The sequence below is a fragment of the Panthera tigris genome, chromosome E2, assembly GCF_018350195.1.
Source record: "Panthera tigris isolate Pti1 chromosome E2, P.tigris_Pti1_mat1.1, whole genome shotgun sequence".
Taxonomy (NCBI): Eukaryota; Metazoa; Chordata; class Mammalia; order Carnivora; family Felidae; genus Panthera; species Panthera tigris.
In genome coordinates this window covers 19,739,436-19,766,410 of record NC_056674.1, presented here as the reverse complement: position 1 = coordinate 19,766,410, position 26,975 = coordinate 19,739,436, and the positions used below count along the sequence as shown (strand labels likewise).

The 26,975-nt window shown below is 57.0% G+C and overlaps 1 protein-coding gene across 1 annotated transcript in view; it reads right to left on the bottom strand.

Moving 5' to 3' along the window:
- The window catches only part of PEPD (peptidase D), a 112,063-nt gene that overhangs the window by 10,882 nt on the left and 74,206 nt on the right, over positions 1–26,975 (bottom strand). The window contains exons 10-12 of the mRNA XM_042969413.1: positions 12,597–12,665; positions 10,850–10,927; positions 979–1,127 (exon numbers count right to left, since the gene is read on the bottom strand). Of these exons, the coding sequence (XP_042825347.1) occupies positions 979–1,127; positions 10,850–10,927; positions 12,597–12,665 (296 nt within the window). The remainder of the gene's footprint in view (positions 1–978; positions 1,128–10,849; positions 10,928–12,596; positions 12,666–26,975) is intronic.

Here is a 26,975-nt window from a genome sequence, read left to right as displayed (position 1 = left end):
AGAAGATGCTGCTTCCTTCTGCAGCTGCTGAAATATGCAGGTCCCATCACCTCGTCACCCCAGCAGGAGCTTAACTTTTAAGCTTTCCTTTCGGGTTGAGCTCCCCGTATTGGGACCACCGAGCTCTGTTCTTGCTGGATGAGTGAGGGGGCAGGGCTGGGGCCCGCCAGTGTCCCTCTGTGGTTCCCTAACCTCTGGTGGGGTTAGGTGGGGGGCTCTGCGGCCAGACGGGGGCCATCCGGAAAGGCTCGCTCAGTTTGCCTCCGAAAGTGACAGTTGCTGAGGAACCCTCAAAAGCAGCTCTTGGCCTGATGACCGAGGCTGTAACTCATCCCAACAACGGGCAGTGGGGGCCCCGGGGCTGTTTAGCCAACACAGAGCCATCAGCCTCAAGAGGCCACATCCTGGGGATTTTATAGTTTGGGGATCTTTTCTTTTCCTGAATAAAGGCTCCATGGAGGGATGCCAGTCTGACTGCCATAGTCCCTCTGAGTTCAGAATGAGCTTAGAGTCCAGCCTTCGAGGGTGTCATGGCCAGGTCCCCAGAGGGCTCTGTGGCAGCCACTCACCATTCCCCAGACACTGGGGAGACACTCGGCCCACTCCAGAGCCAGCTGCGGCCTGAACAGAAGGGTGCCCTGACGTCCAACCAAATGCCAGTGTTGGCATGTGCTGGTCAAGCCCTCTCTGGAGTGGACCCTGCTCCAGGAGAGGACAGCGGACATGCTGACATTCCAGTGGCCACTGCGACCAGGGGTTCTTGCTGGTGGAGAGTAGCAGGTGGGACTTGGGGTGACCTTGGGCTGAGCTCCCCGATTCCCAGCTCTGTCTCTCCTTGCTGGCCGGCCCCCTTTCCTAGGACTGCTCCTGGGGATCTGACACCGCCTGGAGTCTTGGCCAGCTGAGCTCCTCCGGTGACGGGGGACCGAGTCAGGCTGTGCAGTGCAGGACCTGCCCCACAACCACCAGTGCCCTCACCTGGCTTCATGGCGCTCATGACAGCGCGGCAGCTCCGCAGCACCGCCTCATAGATGGCCTTCTGGTCTGCGGTGAACTTGCCGTTGGCGGGGAAGGAGCAGGTGATGTCGGAAGAGAAGCAGTAATACTCCCCACCCATGTCGAACAGGCTGCAGGGAGAGGAAGGTGTGAGGTAGGGGGTGCCCTCCCCCCCCTCCAACTCTCCACCGCGCGGCTCAAGGGCAGCCTGTCGGACCCTGGAGGCGCCGGGCGCTGAGCCCGAGCCATCTTGCTGGGTCACCAGCGCAGGAAGCAGTACGGGGCCTCCCACCCCAGTGCACCCTCACGGTGCCATCAGCAGAGACCTCTGACCCCAGAGCAGGGAAGCCTGGAGTGGGGCCGATCCCACACACGTACCCCTGCCCTCCAAGGCCTATGGACGCCCAGCTGTGGGGACTGACTTGGGAGAATGAGGAAGGGGCAGACAGGTCCCCAGGCCCTGACGCAGCATCTGGCCTCCATGCGCTGCTCATGGGAGCCGTGCAGGGGCCGTGGGGAGGAATGCCCCCATCCAACAGACAAGTGGGATAAGGAGCACCACCCAGCTCTCCTGGGCCTTGGTGTCTGAGTGAAAGCTCAGCCAGTGGCTCTGTCCCAGCACGGAGGTCCCCCGACCGGAGGACCCTGCTGGGATAGCACAGATGTGCTCTTCCAGGGCCTGAGGGAAGAGCAGGGAGGACCTGGCAGAGGACGGTCCTCACACGCGGCAGGGTGCCCTGGCGTCCCAGTGGCAGGGGAGGGACCAGCGGGCACAGGCAGAGGTGGAGAGTAGGAAGGCTGCAGAGGCCCTGAGCCGGGGTCTGTGAGCCAGCAAGCAGGATGGCGCCAGAGTCCGGAGGACAGGCCGGCTGAGCCTGCCCTCTGGACCCCCTGTGACAGGGCCCAGTGTGGCAGGGCTAGGAGGGGGTGGGGTGGGCCGCTCCACCACCCTTGCTGCCTGCCCGGGCCTCAGGGCCCTCGCGGGTCAAGGGCAGGAAGGAATCCTGCCCTGCACCCCCATGGCGGAACGCAGCAGGTTATGCGAAGGGCTGCTGGGTCACCACGCCAGAGGGGCCCCGGACGAGAGCAGTGAGGGGGGCACAGACCGAGCCCCCCCCCCCACATCCCATCCCCCCCGAGCACCTCGGCAGGGTGTTTGGCAGCAGGCACACAGGGGGCCCCACCAGCACCCCCAGCCACTTCATCAGCCAAGCCATGACGCTCATGGTGACAAAACCGATTGAGGGCCACTGGTCTAGCCCGAGGCCCAGGATTCTGCTGAGTCTTCGGTGCCAGGTGGCCACAGAGTCGGGAGGAGCTGAGGGGTGGTGGGGCTGCCCTCTGCGACGGTGCCCGGCTCTGTTCTCAGCTTCTCCTGGGGGTTGGTCTGCAGCTGCACAGGTCCTGGCAAACCTGAGCCAGGGGCAGAGCTGTGCCTTCCACCGGGGCCTCTCCCCCAAACCCAAATCCTCGGGGTGAACACCACCAACCACAAACATTCCAGGGGCTGCCTGCGAGCCTGCCTTTGGGGCCCTGACCCCAAATGACAGAGCAGGGGGTCCCTGGCCCTGCTGTTGGAGCAGGGGGTCGGGTCATGTGGCCTGACAGGAAGCACCAGCTACTCCAAAGAAACAGATCTTTGGAGAAGAAAAACTTGAATGCTCAGGATCCCTGGACACTTTGCTGGAATCCAAAGTCCCCAGCCAGGCACTTTGTAATCTCCTGTCTTTTTCCTATTGCAAAACACCATAAACAGTGTCAACAGTGCAAAAAGCAGGAGATAACACCTCAGGTGATTCTCCGGGAGTGGGGAGAGCCCCAACCAGGATGGCACAGGAACTTCAGGCTGGGTCAAAGTCATAGACTCCAGCAGACTCTGCTTGGGGCAGGCTGACGGGGAGGACCTGGGCCTCACTAGAGGTGACTTGAAGATGAAACAGAGAGGCCTTGAGCAGACACGCCCAGGCATCTGCTCCCTGGGAAGCTCCAGATGCAACAGGGTGTTTGGGCCAACAGCTGCCCAACAGGGTGTTTGGGCCAACGGTAGCTTTACTCCTGCCAGGGGCACACTCACAGAGCTGGGTGGGAGGGCGGCTTAGCCCTAACCTGCTGGGAAAGCGAGGCTCTGAACACTGGACCCGCAAAGTCCCATGTCGGGGTCAGAAGCTCAGAGCCCAGGGATGGGCTCTCTTGTCCTGGCTCCAGCACTGGGTCTCAGGGACTCAGCTTTGCTTCCTTTAAGATGACGATGCCTCCACGGCTGCAGGTTTGTGTCCTTTTAGGGCCGATGTATAGAAAGGCGTGGGGAGCAGGTCTGTGTGGGGCCATGGTCCAGTTTCACTCGGGGAGCAGAGCATTTTCATTGGGGCCCCTCAGAGGCAAGAAAAGAAAAATCGTTTGTGGTTTGTGGATTCAGAACGTCCAAGAATGGCCTGAGCAGACAGGACAGAGCCGGGAGCTTGGGGGACACAGACTCCTGGGGGCCACCACATCGGCAGCACCCCCCCCCCGGCAGAGGGCTCTATTGGTCCGTCTGGTCTCAAACAAAAACAGAAATTGAACTATTTAAAAAACGAGGAAGCCCACAAAAGCGCATGGAACACTGGAGTCATCTAGAGCAGCAAAAACAAGACGCTTCTCCTCGGCAGACAAGACTCCTGACCAAGTTTTCCAAAAACTCTCCTCAAAAACACAGAACATGGGACAGTGGGTGCTGGGAGCTCCTCAGCCAGCTTGGACTTACTGTTCAGATTCTAAAAGACTTTGCTTGTATTTTTTGTTTGAAAATCATCTGCTTACTGTAGAAGGAAGTATACGCCCAGTCGGCCAGCTCCATCCTGCCCAGCGACGCTCGGGGCACGGGGCTGGAGTCTATTTTCGTGTTCTCAGTTCCCTATCTTTCTCTGGCCCCCCCCCCCTTTTTTTTCTAAACCCCCCTCAGAGTTCCTACACACATAAGTTATTCACATTCAAGCCGCTCTGGAATCCAGGGACGAAAGCTATCTCTTTCATAAATCATCTCCCTCCAGCTCCTCTGTGTCCATTTCATCCGCCCTCTGAGCGCAAAGTGACAATGGGGAATTCGGTCATACTTTGGCTCCACCAAGCGCTCAGGATCCCTCCTCCCCGGCTGCCTGGGGACACCCACCAGGGCCGCCACCATCTTTGGCCGAGTGAACGCGTATGATAATCTAAGACATCTGGGGAGATATTACACATCTCTAAGCAATACGCTGGCGTCTCTTTCCTCACATGTGTTTATCTGGTTCTATTTCTGGCCGGATGAGAGGTTCTGTCTGCCCTTGGCTCCTCCCCAGCAGCTTCATGCCCGGGCTACCCGCCACCATTGGCTCAGCCAGACCCTCCCTAAGCCCCTACCTCAGCTCCCCTGGCCCCACCGCAGAGGCCGGCCGGCTTGGGCCGCATCTTGGGGAAACGCTGCTGTGCACGGACAAGGCTCCCTGCGCTCAGTAGGTAGCTTCACTTCAACCTCCCGAGCTGTGGCCTAGCCCTCGGCCACCTCTCACTCAGGACCGGCACTGTGCATGCACACAGGCCTCTATGCGATGGCAGGAGCATTTCAGATCCCAATTTGCAGTTGCCCCAGCCTGCGTTCCAGGCGAGGCCAGGGGATTTCTGAGAAGTCGGAAACTCCTGCTTCCCTCCAGGCCTCAGGGTGAGAGAGGAAGACGTACTAGTCGCTTTCCCGCTGATGTACTCCAGCGGGCGGCCCCTCCAGATGAAGCACACGGGCTGCCTGCCCGCCTCCAGCCCAACCTTCTGTGGAGTGCCAAGGCCCTGATGGGACCAGCGGGGCAAAGGCCATCACTTGGAGGCCGCGGGCTGACTCATCAAGCAGACCTCTCCCCACACCTTCTAGGCATCCCTGCTCCACACCCTGCTCCGTGGGGCGACTGCTCCCATGGGGCCCAGGCAGACAGGAAAGTTGCCCAAGCAACCACCCCCAGGAACCCAGAGCTGGTGATCCCTGGTACCCATGGTAACAAAAGCAGGCACAGGCTGGGGGCGTCCTGTGTGTCTGGAGAGAACTGCTATTCCCATTCTACGGATGACGTGGAGAGAAGCAGAGCACCAGTGAGGGGTCAAGTCCCCGGGAAGGACACTGCATGGCACCCGGCCTGATGTGTGGGCGGGACACAGCGCCCACCCAAGCCCTTGCCGCCACCGAAGCACCGTGGACAAAGCCTGGGCGTCAGGGCAGCGGCCTCCGCCAAGGAGGGACTCAGTCGGTGTCACGAGCACAGCACATGGTTCATTTCACTTTTTTGGAGTGCAGTGTCCCATGATGTGTGTGAGCACCCAGGCTGTCTGGACCAGTGCTTTTCAAACTGTGGGTGGTGAAGTCAACAGAGTGTGGGGTACAGGCCAGGATGTAACAGACAGAAAGCATGTGGTAGGGGGATCTGATGATAACTGGGGCTGGGTTAGAACATCAAGGATACATCTAACTGGGCGGAAGGCTGAAGGTTACAGCCACCGGTCTGGCTGTCCAGGCTAGCAGGGCCTGTGCCCTCCTGACAGTGTTCTCTTGCCCTGAGGCCTGGGCACGTCCGTAAGACCATCAAAAACTCAGGATGGGGTTGCCGGCTGAAAATCAAGTGTTCCCCTGTGCAAACAGCAAGGGGAGAAGGGTCTGGGCTGGACCTGGCACCAGGGAGTAGGCCCTGGAGGTGACACTTGTTCTCTGAGGTCAGCCAGGGCATCAGGCACCAGGACAAGTGGGGCCTAGAGCCCAGCCCAGACGTTCCACCAGCTGGGGAGGAGCCCCCAGGCACAGACTCACCCCTCCCTGTGGCCACAGAACCATCCTGTCAGCCTGTGGGATGCCAAGGGGGCGGCTGGGGCCCTGGATGAGCGGCAGCCCCCCTCCCCCATGGCCTGCAGGGTGTCCCATGGATGCAGGCTGCTGCCCATGGCACGGTGGCCCAGGATAGAGGGAGTGAGGTAGGGTCACTTCCCCAAGCAGTTTCACGCCTAGCCCACATCTAACCTGCAGGACTGACTGGGAATGAGACAAGGGAAGGAAGGAGTTGGCGGTAATGGTGCTGGTGGCAGGAAAGGGTGGCCAGGTAGGGAAAGAGCCTGCCTGGGCCATGGCCCCTCACAGGCCAGTCCCCTCATCTATGGAAGGAAAGGACGGGGCAGCTTGGGGCTGTGACATGGGCAGTAGGAGCAGTAGCATGTGTCACTGACATGCCAGCAATAGGTCAAAGGTCTCCAGGGGCTTCCCTGTGAGGAAAACCCTGGTTTCTCCAGGCAAAAAGAAGGGGGCTTTGGCCACTGTGTGCTGTGTCCCCACCTCTGCGTTAGCAGGGTAAGGCAAGAGAGAACCAGGGCTTCAGGCTGACCATCATCAGGGCGAAGAGAAACAGGGGTCCCTGTCTGCTGACAGGAGAGGAGAGGAGAGGGGGGGAGAGGATACTGCATGGGGCCGGACAGGCCTCTCTCCCCGAAAGTGGGCTGGCTCCCATGCCCCAGGGGCACACAGGAGAACTGCCGGCAGGGAGGAGGCCCGCCCACACATCCTGAGACAACACTGCCCTCTCCTGGCCAGTGCTGGGAGATCCGGCTCGGCACCCACATGCTGCCTGCAGCTGGGCCACCCAGGCCTGGTGATCCTTAGGTGTTCTAGAAGGTTCTCAGAGGGAACACAGGGCATGCTACCTCAGGAACCATTTCTCCGCTCCCTGATCAAATGGACGGAAGCAGCAGCTGAGGAGGGGTGTCCTGACCGTTTTCTAAATCAGAACCCACTGGAGGCACAGCCTGGCCCCCTCCTGCTGAGGGCCCCAGGGGGGGTGGGAAGGCTGCCAGGCCAGCCTCAGACCCAGGAGTTCAGCACAAGAGAGGGTCCAACCCTGCGTGTACTGCTTCCGGGTGGACTTGAACATGGACAGTGGTGCTCCCTGGGTGCACCTCCATTCACTTTGGGACTTTGGTTTCTGGGAAGCCAGTGCAGTACATGGGAGCTATGTCTCCCCTCACACCCACCTGGCAGTGGCTGATTTGGTGAGGAGGGGTCTTCTGGGGATCCCCTCCAGGATGGGTGTCCAATGACAGTAGCCATCACCCCTTGTGTGAACATGTGAAGAGCATTAATCAGCAAGTTTCCCACACTCCTGCCACCCTGTTTTACAAGGTCTGCCACTTGCCTCAAACTCCAAAACAGAAAGCAGCTAATGGCTCCTCTGGGATAGTGATGGGAGATGGGGTTCCTGGTGAAAGGGCTCTAAGCCCAGGGCAAAGCCCCAAGAGGTCCCACAAGAGGCCTCACGGTTCTGAGTGAGCTGAGTACTAGGGCCCCAGCAATCTGAAGCCACATCAAGGTCACGCAGAGCAAGCAGGACAGCATCTAGCAGACAGAAATGGGAAGGGGCCCACGGAGTCGGCAGGCCCTTACTTCTCAGCTCTGGGTGACAAAGCTGATGTGCAGGGAGAAGCAGCATGCCTAACCTATAAGCCCCAATTCACAGGGAGACGACGGAGGCCAACAGCGGTCATGGCCCAGCTCCTAGGAAGGTGCTGGTACTGGAGGGACAGAGGCATGGGCGGTGGGCCGGGCCCAGCTGGCTTCATGCTCTACTTGGCACACACCTTGAGACAGGGCTGGGGCTGAAAACATACAACAGGCCTTGAGACTCGAGAGCTGTCTGGCTCAGAGTCTGCCGGTGGCTCTCACCGCCAGTCTGTCATGGAGCCAGCTGCTGGAAAATGGGCCTCAGGGCCCCGGAGCACAGGTACAAGCCCCAGACTGCTGGCTCTGAGGATGGCCACCATCGCAGCTCTCACCTGCCAAGGCCATGCTGTGCCAGGCTCCCCACTCAACACTGTGTATTCTCCCAGAGATAGGTGCCCTATCACCCCGTGACTGATGGAGAAGCTGAGGCTCAGGGTACCAGCCACTCAGCTGGGGAGGGGGAGGGCAGGGGGATCATCACACAGCCCGGGCTCTCTAAGGCTCCCTGTAGGGGTGCGGGGGCACGTGTGGGACTGCGAGGGGAAGGATGGAAAGGCTGGCTGCCTCAGCCCTACCCCCACCTTCTCCAGTACAGCCTGACTGCCCCGGCCCAGCTCTGACCCCAAACAGCCCCTCACTAAACGTTCAAACATCTCTGGGGCATTTTCCCCTGACTTCAGGGGACTGAAGCACCCAGAGCATGCCAGCCGGTGGGCACCTGGAATAGCCGTGGCTCTGGGAGACACTCAGCTTCAGGAGAAACTCTGTGCTATGCTCATATTTTGGTTTCATACCTTATGATAAAGTATTGTGGCTTTTATGTTGGGATAACAGAGTGATTTATTATTTACCGAACACAGTAGGCGCTCGGCAGATCAATTTCAATAAAACAATGGATTATAAACGCCGCCAGCAATCTGGCAGCAGCAGTAATCAACAAAACATGTTGTTCTAAATGCTGCATAATAAATTGACTATAATAAACTCGTAATTATTCTACTGGCTACATTTCAAAGTTAGTACGAGAAAAATAAAATCACCAATTTGGACTTGGCATTAACATCCGTGGGATTCCTGGATCGCTCTCCTCTCTTAGCTGCAAGCGGCAGATGCAGGTGCCATGTGCTCCCACGAGGGCCAAGGCCACATCTGGGCCGTGTGGAAACCTGATCTAGGCTGCGCCCCGGTCAGCCGGGCCCCACCCCAGCAGTGGCCACCCCAGGAACACAGCCGTGACCAGCCTCTCCTGGGGTGAGGATCGTACTGGGGGCAGATAAAGAGGAGAGCAGAGAAGCAGACAGTCCTCTGGGATATGCCAAACTCACAGAGGAGAAAAACTCATGGCCACATGATGCTGCCACAGGGCCCTCCGGCAGGCCAGAGCTGGTCCAATGACAGCTGAAACCTGCTGATAGGGCTAGGTCTCTGCCTCTGCCCGAGGACTGATTCCCACATCCTGGTCTCCAGGCCCAGCCAGAATGGGCTGCACAAACAGCATTAGGAAATGCTGCAGGAGGCAAGAGTGCCTGGGGATGCCAGGTGGTTTCTTGGGGCCACGAGTGGCTCAGCCATGGCCCAGAGGGCAGAGCCCTCCCCTGTCTTTCCTTTGTCTCCAGCTGAGCCAAGTCTGAAGCAGTCAACTCCCTCCCCAAATCCTTCTGGCTCTGCACCTGGACCCTCCTTGTGTCTCAGTGACTTCACCTACACATGGAGATGGGCAGTGGGACACAGGGTGGGGACAGGGTGAGAAAATCTACCCAAAGGGGTGTCCCTGGTGCCAGGCACTGGGGAGACTCCTGTCAAGGTTTTTGCATGCCCTTGGCCCCTATGCCTTGAATGACTCGGGAAGGGTGCAGCCACTTTGGGTGCCCCCCTCTGTATGTTCTGGTCCCTGCCCTGCCGGCCCAGGCCCCCGGGAAAGGGCACATGAGCTCAGCACCTGCGTTTCTGACACGTCTCTTCTACCCCTCTATATAGTCTTGAGAGGCATGTGCCACCTCCACCAACAGAAAAGTAAACTGAGGCTCTGGGAGGGAGCTAAGTGACTCTGTTTCCTCCCAGAAGGCTGAGCTGGGCTCTTGCCAACAGTGGCCCTACCCAGAACATGCCGTCCAGCCGCTGACCCGGGTGAGCGCAGCTAGTCACAGAGCCTGCTGTGCCCCTGGCAAGGACACCCTGGGATTGGGTGGGCTTCTGCAAACACATAGCGACAGCTCAGAACATGGCTCATGCCCCCCAGTGGATGTGGACCAGGGACCCCTGCGTGCAGGCTCCCCTCCGCCCCAATGCAGGGCTGAGCTACACGTGCGAGAAGCCAGGTTCAGGTTCAGGCCAGCGTGCAGGCATTGCCAGAGCTCTAGCTCGGGAACTGAGCCCAGCAGGGCAACGCCCATACTCTGAGAAGCAGCAGGATACCGGCTGGAAGCAGGCTTGCTGAAATCTTGCTCAGGTGCCCTGGCAACCAGGAGGCGAAGGCACCAGAGAACCAGGTGGGACAGTCCGTGTCCCCCACTCCGCCCATGTGTCGGTGACCACAGCAAAGATGCCTGCAGGCTAAGGCAGGGTGGTGACGCGGGGCTTGCGGCCTTTAACTGGTTCTCAGTAGCCCTGTGGCAGCCTGGGCTGACCCTGCCTGATATGTGGGTGCTGGAGAGGAGAAGCAGGGAATGCCCAGCGCCCATGAGCTGAAGAGAGAGCTGGTCCAGGTCAGCAAGGTGCCCACAGACCCCTCCCGAGGCCTGGAGCAGCTGTCTGGAGAGGAGCGGCATATGCTCAGCATAAGCCCTACAGACCGGGGTCGTGGGCAAGATGTATGATTCTGCCAACAGGGGCCAGTCCATCGCAGGGGTGGGGGCTGCAGATCCCGCCTGTGCCTGCTTAGTCAGGGCTCCACGGGGTGCTGTGAGCACTGTAAGCTGTGCTCAGAAAAGCCCTGCAAACAGTCTTGAAGGTCAAGCACTGCCTCTGACCTCCTGGGCTAATGGCCATTTATGGATGGCTGAGGCTGGCAGGATTCAGAGGGGGCGAGGCTCCCTCCGGGTCTTCCCTGATCCAGACTAGGTGCCCACCCTCCCGGTACCGAGACAGAGGTGTGAGTGTGGCAGGTACGGGGCAGGGGCTGGGGCCACTTTGGGCCCCCAGCACAGGGCCCTCCACATCCTCTTCCCTGATGATGGACAGAAGGTGCCATGCAGGTGGGGGGCCCTGGCAAAGAAGTTTGGGCCCGGGGCAGGCCTGGGGGCCTCACTGTGCTCAGCCCTCCCAGGGTGGGGACCAAGAGATCCCAGTCTGTTCCCCTTGAGGTGGAGCCCCACTGCGGCCCTGTGGGTCACACGCAGAGCCAGGGCAGGGGCACCTCAGGCTGGCCTCACTCACCACATGTCTCCGTCCTGGATGGTCCGGTCGTTGGGGGCCCCGGCATGTCCATAGTGCAGCACGGCCGAATTCTCACCACTGCACAGCAACCAGGGGAGGTCAACAGCCCATCTTCGCCCAGCAGGCCCCGGAGGGGGCACCCCACCCTGCCCCGTGGGCACTACCGCCCACCCTCCAGCAGAGGCCCAGCGGGGGCTGTATCAGGCCCACAGTCTGAGGTGCGGGCGGGGAGCACAACGGCCCCGGCACCTTAGCCATACAGCTGGTGGAAGCCTCTGAGTGCACGGTTCACAGCGCTGCCACCGTCAGGGCTTCCCCAGGTGAGTGCTGTTTGGGCAGGTGACCTTGGGCCCGGGGATGTGGGACTGGTGGGGGGGACAAGGGTCTGAAACCCAGGGAAGGGAGTTTGAGGAAGCCCTCTAGTCCTGGTGGAGGGAGAGGGGAGACCCATGTCAGGGGCCACCATGCTGCAAGGCTGGCTCCTCTGCTCGAGACTGCTTCCCTAATGAGCGATGCCTTTAAGAAAAAAAAAGGACTTTTAAGTCTGTCCAAAGGAAAAAAAAAAAACCCACCTGGGTGTAATATTTATGGCCCTGTTCGGGAGTCTCAAGAATCATAAAAGTAGAAATAATGATTTTTCTCTCTATCCACCAGAGAAGAACATTTCCAAAGACTGAGATGTTCACATGTATTATTCATGTGCCGAGGACGTGCACATCAGCAGAGCTGCGGGCTCCGTCCTGGCTGGGCAGAGGCCAGACCCTCTGACCCAAGGGGGCAGAGCAGGGGGAGACTGGCTGGGGCGAGCCTGGGAGAGGAGGGGCCACCCGCAGCCAGGTTGTGCCCCTCAAAGACACACCTAGGGTGACACATGCAGACACACAGACACGCAACACGGCACACTCGGGAAGCCTGGGTGGCTCGGTTGGTTAAGTGTCCAGCTTCGGCTCAGGTCATGATCTCATGGTTCGTGAGTTTGAGCCCCGTGTCGGGCTCTGTGCTGACAGCTCAGAGCCTGGAGCCTGCTTCCCATTCTGTGTCTCCCTCTCTCTCTGCCCCTTTCCCGCTCACACTGTGTCTCTCTCTCAAAAATAAACATTTAAAAAAATATATAAGAAAAAATAGTGCACACTAACAACCATGAGCCGCCCCATACTCATGGTCATTTGTACCCCATGCCTCCAGCCACCATGCAGGTGACACACACACAGAGACTCAGAGCTCCCTGCCTCAGCCACAATGTGCCACATGCAGAGGTACCTAGAGTGACACCCCCTACTGCAGAGACCCAGACTCAACCACAGTGGTGATGTTCCTTACACAGCCACACTGACAACCATGCATGTGCGCGCGCGTGCGTGTACACACACACACACACACACACACACACACACACACACAACCACGGCCTCCTGCACTGACAGAGCTCCTTCCACCTCTGCTGCACACAAAAGCCATCACAGGGTAAAGCCACGTCCTGGCCCCCACACGCTGGGTGTGTGCTTGTGTGGAGGGGCCGAGGAAGGCCAGCCAGCAGCCTCAGGGGAGCGGCCACCCTAGAGGAGGCCAGGAAGGGCACGACAGTGAGGGGGCCACCCCGGCTGGGGGCCTCAGGAGAGGAGAACAATTTCCAAGAGTAAACGGGCACTCATGTGGGCACGGAAGTGAATAGGCGTGCCTGAGCTCAGGGGGGCAGCGGGGTCTCCTCGCCTTCTCACGACCTCCTTCCTCCATTGTTCCCACTTACCTGCCGCAGATGCAGGTGTAGGAGCTGTGGCGCATGCCGCCCCGGGAGTAGCAGTAGTGCTCGAAGAGGCTGCAGGGGAAGGAAGGAAGGAAGGAAGGGTGCGGTTGCCAGAGCGTGCACAGCCCCCACCCCAGGAAAACCTTCAGCCCAAGCCTTGCTTGGCTGCACCCGCAGGAGGGCCTGAGTGACCCTGCATGGGTCCACGGGGCTCATAGCCTAGAGCCCAGGGTTGGCCACAGGCCACAAGAGCACAGAGGCCAGTGAGGACAGGGAGCAAAACTGGAGAAGCCACCCCGCCTCCTGGGCCCACTGGGAAGCGGGGGCTACCGCTGTTTCTGCGGGTCTCCCCGTGACTCCCAGGTCCAGTGGCCACAACCCACCCCACCAGGAGGGGCTGGACACATGGCCAGGGAGGGACATGAACTCTCCAGGCCCCAAGCTGGACTCAGATGGCCCTGGCCCTGACCCTGGGGAGGGGCACAGGGAAAAGAGAGCAGGAGCCACTGAGCGCTGGCCTGGAGGACAGGATTGAGGGGCAGGCCCTCAAGCAGACCGAGCAGGGCAGAGCCGTCTCTGGCCACAGGTAGAGGGGGTGGAGAGAGGCAGGGTCTGAGGACAGGCCCTGCTTCCCGTCCTCAGGCCAAGCAGCAAACAGGCTGGCCTCCTGGACCAGCTCCTAGCCTGGGAAGGGGAGGCCAGAAACAAAGTCTGGAGGGAAAGATGAGACCCTAGAGGGGCAGCCAGCCCCCAGGCTGAGCCCAGAACCAGAGCCTGGGGAGGCCTCCGGGCGTGTAGGATGTCTGCAGACCCCTGAAAGCCCAGGAATGTAACAAAGGTCGGAGGGTAAGCCACCCTTGGCAGAAGTCTGGGCTCTGCCCCTGTCCCCCTGCCCCCCACCGAAGGCGCAGATCCTGGAGATGACTGCAGGGGCTATTGGACCCGACCGGCCACATCAACACCACATTAGGAGCAATGAACCCCAGGGGGCCACGCTGCCAAGAGCTCTGGGGAGGCCACGACCCTGCGCATACCCCCACCATAAGCCCCAGGATCTGGGGTAGGAGCTCGTCTTGGCATGGGACGCTGTGCTCCAAGAGCTCAGCGTCTCCAGGCCTCACCCCCTTCCTCAGGTCCAGCCCTCCCGCATCCCTGGCAGAGAAGCAGGTCCGGGGGGGGGGGGGGGTGCCCACCCCACCCACCGACCACCAGGGCAGGGGACCAAGCACGGGGCTGTGCCGCTGTCCCTGTCCTCAGCACACCGAGGCCGCCCGTGGGCACGCTAAGCAGCAATCCTGCCCTGCGCATTCTAGGCCTGTTTTGGAGAATGTCTGTATGGAGGAGTCTAATCTTCCAGGCACTGTAAACACCAATTATGTATAATTGTGATGACTGGGTATTAAGTAGTTGTCATGCAGGAGTGGTTCTGCTACATTCAGTCGGCTTTCAGACTTGCTTTACAAACCTCCCGGGATAATTGGGTATCTGTGAGCGAACTATTTCCTCAACATAAAGGATTTCAGGAACTGTCAGGGAGGCGAGGAAGGGCGCACACGTCCTCTTATCAGTGCCCTGTATTCACCAGAGAAAGCACTCTGGTGGCTCTGGTGGCCGCCACCGACTCCCACCTCCGTCCCAGAGACCATGGGGGGCGGCAAGGCTGAGTCACAGCCCCGAGTGTGGCCACAGCCCGGCCCGTTGCTCCATGGGGCAGCCTTGGACACCAGCGGTGCACCGCCTCTGCTCCCAGCCTAGAGACCAGGGCCTCGGACGCCAGGCTTCCACACGGCGAGCCCACAGTGAGTGGAGAAGGCCCAGGCCACCACGGAGCTGCAATGCTCCCTTAGCTTTGGAAGACACAACCGTGCCTGGTCAGAAGCAGACCTTGGGGCTGCACGGCCATTCTCCAGGTGATGGGAACAGCGGGCCTCTCCTGGGGTCGGGGGACAGGCAGACAAGTGCAGGCTGTGGGAGCCACCAGCGTCAGGAAGGACAGGCAGAGGGACAGCTGTGCCACCTGCACGTGCAGGTGACTAAACAGGAACATTCTGCGGCAGCCTGAGGACGAGGGGTGGGTGCCTTGTCTCCCTCCTCTGCAGCCAGACTCAGCGGCCTGCCATGTAATCTACTCAGTGGAAGCAGCCCTCGCGGCACGCCCCTGGCTTCCATTTAAGAAAAAAGGACTTTCGGGGGCACCTGCGTGGCTCAGTAGGTTAAGCGTCCGGCTTCAGCTCAGGTCATGATCTCACGGTTCGTGGGTTCAGGCCCTGCCTCAAGCTCTGTGCTGACAGCTCGGAGCCTGGAGCATGCTTTGGATTCTGTGTTTCCCTCTCTCTCTGCCCGTCCCCTGCTCATGCTCTGTCTCTCTGAGTCTCTCAAAAATAAACAAACATTAAAAAAAAGAAAAAAGAAAAATAAAAAGAAAAAAGGACTTTTGGGTAAAAGGCGTAGCTTACAGAAGCACCAAACTAAGCAATGGCTGACCCAGTTTTCACCCGCAGATTGCAGCCCGGCTCTGGGTCATTCTCCAGACACAGGGACAATCCCACACAGCGATAAGGAAGAGGAGAACCGCCACAAGCTGAAAAGTCACTCTAGCTGAAAATGATTTGAAGTTCTTCAAACTGGACTTCAGCACCTAATTTAACTTTTCTGATATGATGTGAGGACCAACTGGTGACGATAACAGGTGAATGCAACAGGCCCACATTTTCTGCTCCCACACCTAGGAGGCCCCTCTCTCTGGGACCTCGGGTGTCCAAGTTCTGGGACAAGTGCAATGGCTCAGGGGGCTCATGGAGAGATGTGAGTCCGACATATTTCTGATTTTCAAGGGGTAGGGGTGAGCAGTGGGTGCTCCAAGCTGGGGCCACATCGGTGACACGAAGTTCCTGCAGAGCGTGGTAAGCATCGGCCACGAGGACAGACCACAGCAGAGACACCTGTTCCCACTGCACAGTTCACAGACCAAGGTGGCAACAGAAGGGCAATTACTAAAGATCCTTCTAGAACCTTACGGAAAATATGGCAAACTGTGAACCGGATGAGGGTCCAGGTGACTTATAACCATAGGAGCTTAACTACGGACTGACGCAAGTCTACAGCCAAATTCGGCCATGGGCTACCAATTAGCCCCTCTGGAGCCACAAGCAGAGGACAGCAGAGTCCGCGGCTGGAAATCCTCCTTCTCCCACACTCAGAGGTGCTACGTAAAAGAGAATACGCAGAGCCACGTTCATAGGACAGGAAGGAAGGTGGGGCCAGAAGGAAGAGGGAGCTGTCAGTCTCGGGAAGCTGGAGGCCTTGGCCTTGCACTGCCATGTGGGGCTGGCGACAAGGCCTCAGGGACGTAAGAAGCAGCGGAACAGAACTCAGATCCCGCCCCCACACGCGGCGGTGGCCCCGGGCAGGGATGCACCCTCAGCAGAAGGGCAGGCTTGGAGAAAACTCGCCAGTGTCATAACAGGCAATCAGGAAGCCTGCCTGGGCTTTGGGAATAAAACAAAATACACTGCCCTCCCTCAGAATTCATAGTGTAGGCCTGTCCTCCATGGGGTTCAGGTTCCTGGTTTTGGAAACCCCCACCCCCACCCCAAGCCAAGAAATGAGCAGAAAACTATGTTCCTGACTGGTGATGCCTGGAGCACCCGCACCCGGCAGGGGCAGACACAGAACCAACTGGGCCGTCACACCCTCGACCCAGGCCAGCCAAGATCTGTGCACACGGACACGCGCATGCACATGTGCGCACGCGCGCACACACACGCACACACACACACACACACACACACACACAGAGGATGAACTCACAATCCAAAAATAGTCCACAAGAGTTGTCTTCTGCTAACAGAACCGTCAGATGGAGACTGTACCCATCGTGTAATATAACTGGCGTCTCAACATGAGCAGACAGAACAGGCAGGGCTTGTGAAGAACCACAGCGAAACTCCTGGAGGCGACTAGTCTGTCCATAAGGAGACGGGGGCAAGAGGCCAGGCACTGGTGCTGGAGGCCCAGAGATCACCTCTGCTTGCTCTTTCCATCTGTGGCTCTCCCGTGTGTCACAGTGTCCTGCTGGGCCTGACTGCCCCGCTCCCTCCTGCTCTACCTGCACAGAGCACCTGACCAGGCACCGGGCATGTGGCCCAGCCACCACTGCCTCCCCCCACCCCCCCCACCCCCCACCCCCACCCCGCCTCCCGCAGCAGGAGGGCTTCCTGAGGAGCAGAGGGATGCAGGGGGCTCTCACACACCTGCCACTCTGTGGCCCCTGAAGCTCCCCCAGCATGGCCATTCCCCAAACTGTAAATTTATACTCCTTGCCTATAAATATCTCCCAAGAAAGACACAAGTGGAAAATGCTTTGTATCCGGGCATCAATGAGAACCTTTCAGTAACCTGGGAGAGTCTGTGCTGTGAATAACGAGGTGGATGGAGCCACCACAGCGACAGAGGGGCAGGCCCATTTGTCAGTGCCTAGAGTGACGAATGGGGCCGGGAGAGCAGATGGCCTCGGCCGGATCTGCAGGAAAGGTGTCTCCAGGGACAGCACTGGGGGTCTCCGCCGGGGCCTGCAAATCCAGCCCGTGGAGCCTTCCTGGGCACACGGCCCAGCTCCTGCCCCCTGAGGTTTATCACCTGATGAGGAGATAGCCACAGCCCTATAAAAATGCATGAGCTGACCAAGATAATGGCAGAAGGGCTGCCCCGGGCAGCCGGTGTCAGTGAGCTATCAGTGCAAGCGTGAGCACTGGCAGGCCAGTCAGGGAGGTCAGCGGGGGCCACATCAGCCCCCTCCCAGGCGGGGCCCTGATGCACGTCGGTTCCCGGGAGGCCAAGCCAGGAACAGGAGAGTGGAAGGGAAGCTGAGCAGGCTGGTGCAGGCCACTCGTCTGAGCTGCGGGTCTAGGAGAGTGAGCAGTGAGGACACAGGGTTATTGTGTGTGGGCCGAGGCACTCCGAGCTAAATGCGGGGTCCTCCTGGGCCGGGGTGCACCCCACACCCACTGTTACTGCGGTCTCAGGCGGGTGCCCCACGTTTTCTCCTGGCAGAGGCAGGTTCCAGTTGCTCAGGCCTGTTAGGTTCCCCACCCATAGTCCTCGCTCTGGGCCACATGCCTCCCAGGGCACTGTTCCGTACTGACACTGAAGTCAAATCCTAGCTCTCTGCCACTTACCAGCTGTATGGCCGTTCTGTGACTCAGTTTCCTTATCTGTAAAATAGCATAAGAGTACCTCCCACAGAGTTGTTGTATCACTTAGGTGACATTATACATATAAAGTACATAACACACCAAGCCCTATGTACAGGACGCATTAGCTGTCACTGTTGTCACGGTTCAGGGGCCTCAAAGGGAGTCACACAGCAAGGATCCCTCGCTGAAGGAAAAGAGGCTGGGCTTGGACAGTCTCTTGCCTACTCCTTTAAAGCCAAACAGAATCCCTCCATGGCCGGACACTGGTGCCCGAATATTCCAGAGCAGCCAGGGTCTCTATGGGCGCCCACCAGCCCCACACGCAGGTGGACACGTGCAGCATCCCTATGACCGACATGCACACGGGGCTTCCCCTGACACGGGGCATCTCAGCCGCCTCTGTCCTGCTCATACATCCTGAAGTCTCCTCTCCTTGGGGAAGAACCAGGGCCTCAAGGGGTAAGAAGAGAGAGGAGTGGGGGTGTCTCATGATGTCTGGGGCCAATGACTATGCTCTGTGCAGTTATCACAGCACTGAGTTACTTTTCATTCACATTTCTTCTGTTTAATTACTCTTAGTTTTGGGGTAGAAATGACCACAGCTGTGTAATGAATGTGATATTGCCTTTTGCAGATCTAGCTACTAAAAGAAAATTCTTGATAAGTAAGGAAACCACAGTGCCACAGAGAGGAGTCATGACATCCACCCGGAGGCGACTGGAGGGTTTTCCTGTTTTCCCAAAGTGGAGGCAGCAGCCAAAGAGGATCCAGACCCAGAGGAGAGGTTTCTAGTAGGATGAGAACAGCTTTCCCGGGGAGCCGGAAGCACAGACCACAGTGTTTTTGAATTTCCGGGGAAGGGTGGATGTTGCTTGGCTCACTTCTTCCGAGGGTGATCAGATGTCATCAGAACGCACCCAGCAGGAGGGCCCCCATCCCGCCCTCATAATTGTTGCCATGCAGCGTGGTTCCAGCCACCCATCCAGGGCACGGCCCAAATTCCCGGGGGGATCCCAGCTTCCGTGACGGAGTTCTCTGTGGGCCTTCTGAGGGGTGGGTTCCGGGCTCAGTGGTGGTAAACTGAGAGGCTGTCCTGTCCGTCTGCCTCCCCAGGACCCCAGTGAAGAAGGGCACAGGGCAAGCTAGGGAGCCACCGCCGAGGGGTTTTAAATGAGCGAGGAGCATCCACACAGTCCGTCACCAAGAGGGGACTGCCTTCAAGCCTTGGACTAAACCCAGACGTGCGTTAGTAATAAAACCAGAACTCAAGGCACAGCTTGTGAGACTTGGCACCACCAGAGACACAGACCATGTGTAACGGCTGTGGTGGCTGTCTCCGTCAGCAGCAGTTCCTTCTGCCTGATGCTCCCCGAATCCCTTCCTGCTGCCCCACCTGGGTCCCGGACTGGGGACAGTGACACCCTCCCGGCCAGGACCTCCCACGGCCCGTAACAGAAACCGAACAGTCACCAGCAGCCTTCAGTTTTCCACAGCTGTTGGTGGGAAGGAGCGATGTTCCTACTTTGTGGATGGAAGAATCTGTGGCTCAGACAGGTGGCGTGCTGTGGTCAGGGAACCCACCGCATCTGTGTCTGAGCTTGGCGTCTCGGCAGGGTTTCTGACCCCGATGCGCCCGAAGCCTCAGGCCTGTTAGTGGTGCACGTGCGGGAACAGCACCTGCCTCGGCGGGGCGAGGCGACCCGCTCTGCAAATGCTGGTGGCGGATGGTGCCACACCGCGCCTTCCAGGGCCCTGGCCTCACACGTGTGCACAGGGCCCCACCCGATCCCGGGCCAAGGCCGGCCACCCTGGGACAGCGCCCCAGGCAGGACGGTGCAACATACGAGCTGGAGAGGAGAGGCCCAGGAGAGGCCCCAGGAGAGGGCCCAGGAGAGGCCCCTGGGACGCAGAGGCCCCGCAAGGGAAGATTCCACCAACCAGAGGCAAGGGCAGCAGCAAAGACAGGGTCACGGTGGGAAGACGAGGATCACCAGAGAGAAGCCACTCACTCTCTCCCCGAGAGCAGCGTTATCAAGGTACGAGATAATTAGCATTTTAATTGGATAATTGGGAATTCTAAATTGCCTATCTTGTATTAAGCATAACTGAGGACATAACATGACATTCAATTAACAAATATTCCTCTTTATTCTTGACATGCTTGATTAGGTTGAATTTCTGAGTTCTTCGGTATCAGTTACTGGATAAAGCCCTGGCCACGTCAGACTGCTAATAAACGCATATGTATATATATGATTATATGTATATATATATGAATATACATATATATATATGTAAATATGGAAAAGATTTTAGAAATTCTCTACACAAAGAAAAAACTCACCCATAATCTTATGCCCCAGAGATAACCTCTATCAGATATTTTGTTGACCATCCTTCCAGGCATTTTTTTAATGCAATAAACACAGATTTAAAATTTTTTTACATTTTATATTTCTAAAGCTTATTATTAATTTATTTTGAGAGAGAGAATGCACGTGTGAGTGGGGGAAGGGCAGAGAGAGAGAGAGAGAGAGGGAGAGAGAGAATCCCAAGCAGGCTCCACGATGTTGCAGGGCTCGAACTCACAAACTATGAGATCATGACCTGAGCCAAAATCAAGAGTTGGACGCTTAACTGACCAAGCCACCCAGGACACCCCTTAAACACAGATTTTCAAAAATAATAACTCTATACTAAAATAGTAAAACTGTTTTTTAAAAAAGTCACTTTTTGACTGATGTCTGATCTGACATGCATACAGAAAAGGACTACAATCGGGGCACCTGGGTGGTTCAGTAGGTTGAGCATCTGACTCTTGATTTTGGCTCAGGTCATGATCCCAGGGTTGTGGGATCGAGCCCCACATCTGGCTTTGTGCTGAGTGTGGAGCCTGCTTAAGATTCTCTCTCTCTCTCTCTCTCTCTCTCTCTCTCTCTCTCTCCCTCTCTCCCTCCCTCCCTCCCTCTCTCTCTCCCTCTCTCCGCCCCTGTCCCCCACTTGTGCACTCTCTCTCTCTCTCTAAAACAAAAAATGAAAAAGAAAAGAAAAAGAAAATGACTACAGTCCTGAGGACCCAGCATGGTGACCTGTCACGAAGTGAGCACGCCCATCCAATGTGCCCAGCACCCAGGGGCCCCTCCCGGTCAGACCTCACTCTCAGGGGGGTGGCCTGACTTCCAACACTGCAGGTTAATTTCGCCTGTTTTTGAACTTTATGTAAGTGGAATCAAACAGCATGGCCTCTCTGTCGGCTTCCTCCGCTGCTCCCCAGTAATGCTAGGTGGTGCCAGGTGGTGGGTACTTGTCGTCGTGCGTTCTCATTGTCGGTAGCGTTCCACTGGTTCTGCTCTGCTGCTGCTGAACATTTTGGCCGTTTCCAGACTGCAGCTCTCACAGGTGGTGCTGCTGTGGACATTCTGGATCGGTCTTTGGGGGGCAGGGCACGTGCACCTCCACCGAGCACACTCCGGGGCGGACACGCTGTCACCGGATTTTGTGTGGGCTCAGGGTTAGCGGGTAACACCAGTCTCTCCAGGTACTGTATCAATTTATTCACCGGCTCATAACTTCCTCCTGTGCACGGGGCCCTGTGCGCGGGGCCCAAAAGAGTGGAGAATGGCCCCACCCAGTCCTGGACGAAGGCTGGGATATTTCGGGGAAGGTTCTTGCTAAAGCAAGAATGTTTTCCCCTGTCAATAGATACATGTCTATACTATTTTTATTTTTAGGGCTGTCCCTCTGTCCAGAATCTGACTACTTCTCCCCACTAATGCTGGTGCGGGCCACGTTCTTCTCTCGCAGGTTGATGGTGACATTGGTGTGGCTGGTCTCCCTGCTTCAGCCCTTGTCCTCTACAGAGGGCTCCTTCTTCATGGAGTCCTGGCTTCCCAGGAGCTGCCCACCTTCCTCTCACTTCCCGGTCTCCCCTCATCTTCTCCATCTGTCTCCTTGCTATTCCTGGGACCGCTGGGCAAGCTCCCACCTCAGCACCACTAGATGAGCCCCATTCTCTCTGCCTGGAATGTCTGCCCCACAGATCCATAGATTGCTCCCTCCTTCAGAACTCTCCTCCAATGTCCCCTTCTCAGGGACGCCTGTCCTGAGCTTCCTGGATAAAGGACTCCCTCCCCTATAGCCCTCACCATCTAACTTTTATCCATCCGGCCTTACCTCCATTAGGCTAGGGTTCTATTTTACGTTCACTCTAGTATCTCCTGGGCCCAGAATAGTGCCTGGCACACAGGCGCTTCTCGGTACGTTTCTGTTCAGTGACTGAATAGTAAATGCTTGCGTGGGCAATACCACGGCCTATAATTTACTCAACCAATTTCACGCTGTTGGGTATCTAGGTTGCTTCCACCTCCGTGTTACGATGGACACCCATGGCCATACGCCTGTCGCTGTCTTTGGACTAAATTCCTAGAAGGAGAATTACATGGGCACATTTGGAGCCTCAGAGCCTGTTGTGCCAAACAGACCCCAAAAGGTTCATAAGGATTTTCAGGGTCCTGAACGGTGCCCCATGGGGCCTGTCTGCCCACTGAACCGTGAATCTGGTGGGCAAAACACAAAAGTATTTTGTTTTTCATTGATTAAGTGGCAAGTTTACATGTTTATTTCCTCATATTTCTTCCTTGCTGAATGGCTCATTTCTTTTTTAGGAAGCTAGACGCTCAGTTTTCTCTTATTGATCCTTACGGGATTTATATATGAAGGATACTAGCTAATGGTTTTGACCATCATCTATGTAGCAAGCAGCCGGCCCATGCTGACCCTCTCTAGTGCCTTCTTGGATGATTCCCTGGAAGAAGGGCAGGGCAGCCGGGGCAGAGGCTACACACAAGGGCAGGGATGACTGGTGCCCTGAATGTGACAACATACAGGAAGACAAAACCTGGAGCCTGCAGCGCACGGCTCGAGTGGAAAATTCTATATCTGTGAGCCCCGACCCCTTTGGGGCTGACGTCTTGAACAAGTGAGAGGGCCCCAGCTTTGGGAGGCCCCTGGAGAGCTTTGTAAACGTTTACCGGTGTAACTGACAACGATCTGCCTTAATCTGGGATCAGTGTCTGCTCACATCCGACCCAACCTCACCAGCCCTTGCCGATGTCATCAATAACACCTTTTCGGCCCCAAACTGAAAACTCTCCCTTGAAAAAATGCACCAGGCCATGCTAGGAATCATCCACAGAGGCTTAACGTATGACCGGGAAGGGGTAGAGGGAGATAATACTTATTCAACACAATCTAGAGGCTACTCTCCCTCCAAAGGATGCTTGCACCCCCACCTCCCCTCCCCAGAAAGATGCAGGGGAAGGAAGCAGGCACATGGGGCACCTTCGGGAAGAATGATGGGGGGTGGGGGGCTTCCCGTGAGTTAGTATTTCCCACGGCATGACAAAAGTCCACGAAATGACATTATAGGGTAGACTGACAAACAGGTTTTATGCATTAGGTATTTATTTTAAACTGTTCCGCTCCATTTATGGCAAATTATACTGAGTTTCACTCACGACAGGGATATAAAGCTTTCTTTTAAAGGATATTTAAAGGAAAAAAAAAAAAAGCAAAGAAACTATTAAGCAAATAGTATTACAAGTGAGACCAGGATTTGGCAGATGGTGAGAGCGTGTCACGTGCCCGATGCTGGGGGTTTCTGCTTCTCTGAGGAAAAGCCCGTTTTTAGTTCTGGGTGGGAATATATTGGTCCAGAAGCTCCCTGCCAGAGAGCACCTGCTGGTCTTTGGAAAACAGCTGGTGGGAGGGACTCAAACAGAACCCAGTCTTTCCTGTACCCCCACTTGCTCCTGTCCCTGGCCCAGCAGCCTTGGACCCCGGGCCACCGCGGACCCCAAGGGCAAATGCCACACGGGCTCCTCTGTCCTTAGCACTTGGGGTGAGGAGAGGTGTCGGGGAACAAAGCCACGTCCAGCAAATCTGGCCGCCAAGGGCCTCGGACGAGCAGATGCCAAGTTCGTACCACGTTGCTCTGCTCCGCCACTGACTGAAGACGAGGAAGAGCTTCCCCGTGGCCTGAATCCTGGCTGGAGCCTTACTTGGCACTGTTTCCGCCTTCCTTTATTTAATAGCTCCTCATAAAGCCGGGTCATTAGACAGAGGCTGTTCAGGGCAATGACTCTCTCGAACGCCCACGCGGGACCACGGGTGAACAGCACCTCGGGTGCCTGGCGGCTCCCGCTCGCCTGCGGCTCCCTTTGGAGGCACCACTCGCCAGGAGGTCCCACGCCCCAAATTCCCGCCACCACCAGTGGAAGAAGCAAAACTTGGGCTCTTTCACCACACGGGTGCTTCCTAAATACCAATCCTGCGGAAGACGAGGGTCCGGGATTCCACTCGGTGCACTAGGACAAGACCCCTTGTCATCCCTTCTAGAGAAAGAGAGGGCTTTGCTCCTTGAATGCCCCCAGGGTGGGTGTCTTGGTTCTACAGAGCCTGGTGCTACTTGATTTCCAAACATCGAATTTCTTTCTCAGTCCCATAATCTTAAAGTATTTCATAAATTTGCCGTTTCCCATGTAACTTTCCTGGAAAGCACCATTTCACGTCAATGCCTTTCTAAAGTGGCGGTCCAAAGTATCGGCTGGCTCTCCCCATCCCGTCTCCAGCTCTGGCCAGCCCTCTGGGGCTCGCTCCCCTCTTCTGAATGAGTCACCCTTGGGTCTCACTGGTGTCCACATGTTGCCTCCCAAACGCCCTCTGCTCCAGGCTCTGACGCCAGCCGGGCCCAGCTGCGCACACACAGACCATTCAAGGTGTTTGAAGCACGGGACACTAAATACAGGGACCTGGCAGGGAGGATCACTGCGCAGCAGAAGGCTGGGGCCACCTTTAGGCGGGAGGACCCAGGAGAGTCCCATCACTGCAGGATCCTGGTCACCTGCAAGAAGTGAGAAGCATGGCCGCCTCACCAGGTGAGCACTCCCCCAGGGACCTAAGACACAGTGTGTCCTCTTTGAGAACATTCTCCCAAGCTCCCGGGAACCACAAAGCCCAGGTTGGAGCCAAACCGGTAATGGAAGGAGGCCCAGACACCATCGGGCAGGCCTGGATGGGCCCTTGGTGGAGACAGCCCTTTCTACTCCAGCATATGGGCTACTCTGCCTGGGCTGCCGAAAACCCTCTTCTAACGAGCCTTCGCGTCCCCGCTCACAACTCCAAACGTTATTTCAGACACACTTGGCTGAAGGAACAACGGCAATGCTATTTATCACTTTGAAAGTCTTTATCCACTTAAGATGATAAATGGGGAAAGCATTCAGGCTGCCCCTGTAGAAAGATCAGCCCTGAAAAGAGGAGGCACTGCCACGGGGGACGCTCCACAAGCACAGGGCTGGGGAGGGGGGCGCACAACGGGGCAGCGGGCTCGACTTTCCCAGGCCCCAGGGCCTCAGCACCAGCTCACGTCACATGCGCAGGTGGTGGCTGGGGGGACGGCCACGGGTGCTCTCCACCTGCTCCCAACCTGTTGCAGGACGTCCACTCCAGGTCCATAGGGAACAGGTGAGGTGACTTAAGAACTCGTTCTCCTACTCTGGGCCTTTCCCCTGCTGAGTTCCTGCAGATGAAGGGCAGGTTCCTGAAAGTACTCCTCCAACCCCCGTCAACTAAAAATTTCTGTAATGTAAACCTATTTATCAATAGCTAATTAATAAGGTCTAAGTCCTATGATGACAGGGTGATTAAAGGGTTTCTGAAATAATCCATTTTTAATTAAAATGCTACCCTCTCTTGGTTTCTGGATAGATTCAAAAGAAAGCCTTAACAGATGTCTTGTTTTTAAATACACATTATATGAAGCCAATAATTAGAAGAATTCATGCTTTTAATTATATTTTAATTATTCTTTGCCTATTGATGCAAAGTTAAATATTCTTTCTTTATGGTACTAATACTGCTAACCAAAGCCAGCAGACAGCTAGCAGGAATTTTTGCAGGTGTGAGTCCCATTTCAGAGAGCTGTGTAGCAGCAAAGGCACTTTGGAACTCTGCCCTCATCCGGATGGCAATCTACTTCTGGTGAACCGCATGGTCTGGAGGCGCTCTCCTGGCTGCCGGTCTGTAAGAGTCATGCTCCAGGGCAGAAGCACCAGCCACGTGATAGGAGGGTCTGGGTCTCCCCTTCTCCTGTCCAGCCACGAGGCAGAAAAGTCCCGTGGCTTCTCCATCCCCTTCCTGCACATACCATGAAGCACCTCACCAGGGCAACCCACACAAGCAACCAAATCACCCGCCAAAATTCAAAAAGCTTACAAAATGCAATGAGAACTTGGAGGAGGGGGCAGAGGGAGTCACAGTGTCATGGTGTGCTTCCCCGTCTGCCATGCTGGCCACTGTGGGGAGCATCCCTACAGCCCAGCGTGCCCTGAACACTCTGTTCCAGGGTATCCCCGACTCCAGCGCAAGCCCCGCCCCCACTGCAGCACGCTGTTGGCTCCCCTCCCACCAGGATTGCCGCAGCCCCACCTCGCTGGTCCCTTGAGTCCAACAGGCTGCTCTGCTGGCCTCGAACCAGGTCCCCTCATGGCCCACCTGCCTGCCTAAGAGGTGGTGGCTGGGGGGAGTTCTCAGTGGCCTCTCCCCCCTTTCACCATCAAAAGCCCTTCCTAGGTCAGCCTCCTTCTCCTCCCTCACCACACACCCTTCATGGCTTTCACTTTGGCATATGGCTATGCCATGGCACCTGTCCTTTTTCCTTACCGGTCTCAAAGGGAACCCCTAGACGTAGGGCCAAGGCACCCTATACCTGAGGCTGGGCACACAGTAGGTCCTCAGTAAACATCCGAGCAAAGGGTAACAGATGGCAGGGACAGCTGGCCTGAACATACCTAATGGTCAAAACAGAACACACACACACACACACACACACACACACACACACACACGAGCACATGCACGTGTACACACACATACACGTGGCATTAACCCCCAGCTTCCCAGGAGGTGCCCTGGGCAGAGACTTGGCTGTGTAGCTCACCTGTCTTCCTGTAGTCAGTGGGACCACGTGATGGGCTCTCACCAAAGGGAGTATGAGCGGAAGTGACGTGTGCCGCATCCGGGCAAGGCTCTTAAGAGCGGATATAAGCTCTCCATGCTTTCTCTCTCCCCTCTCAACAGGAGCAGAGTTGGGCAACGGAAGCAGCCCTGACACTGGTGAAGGACAGCC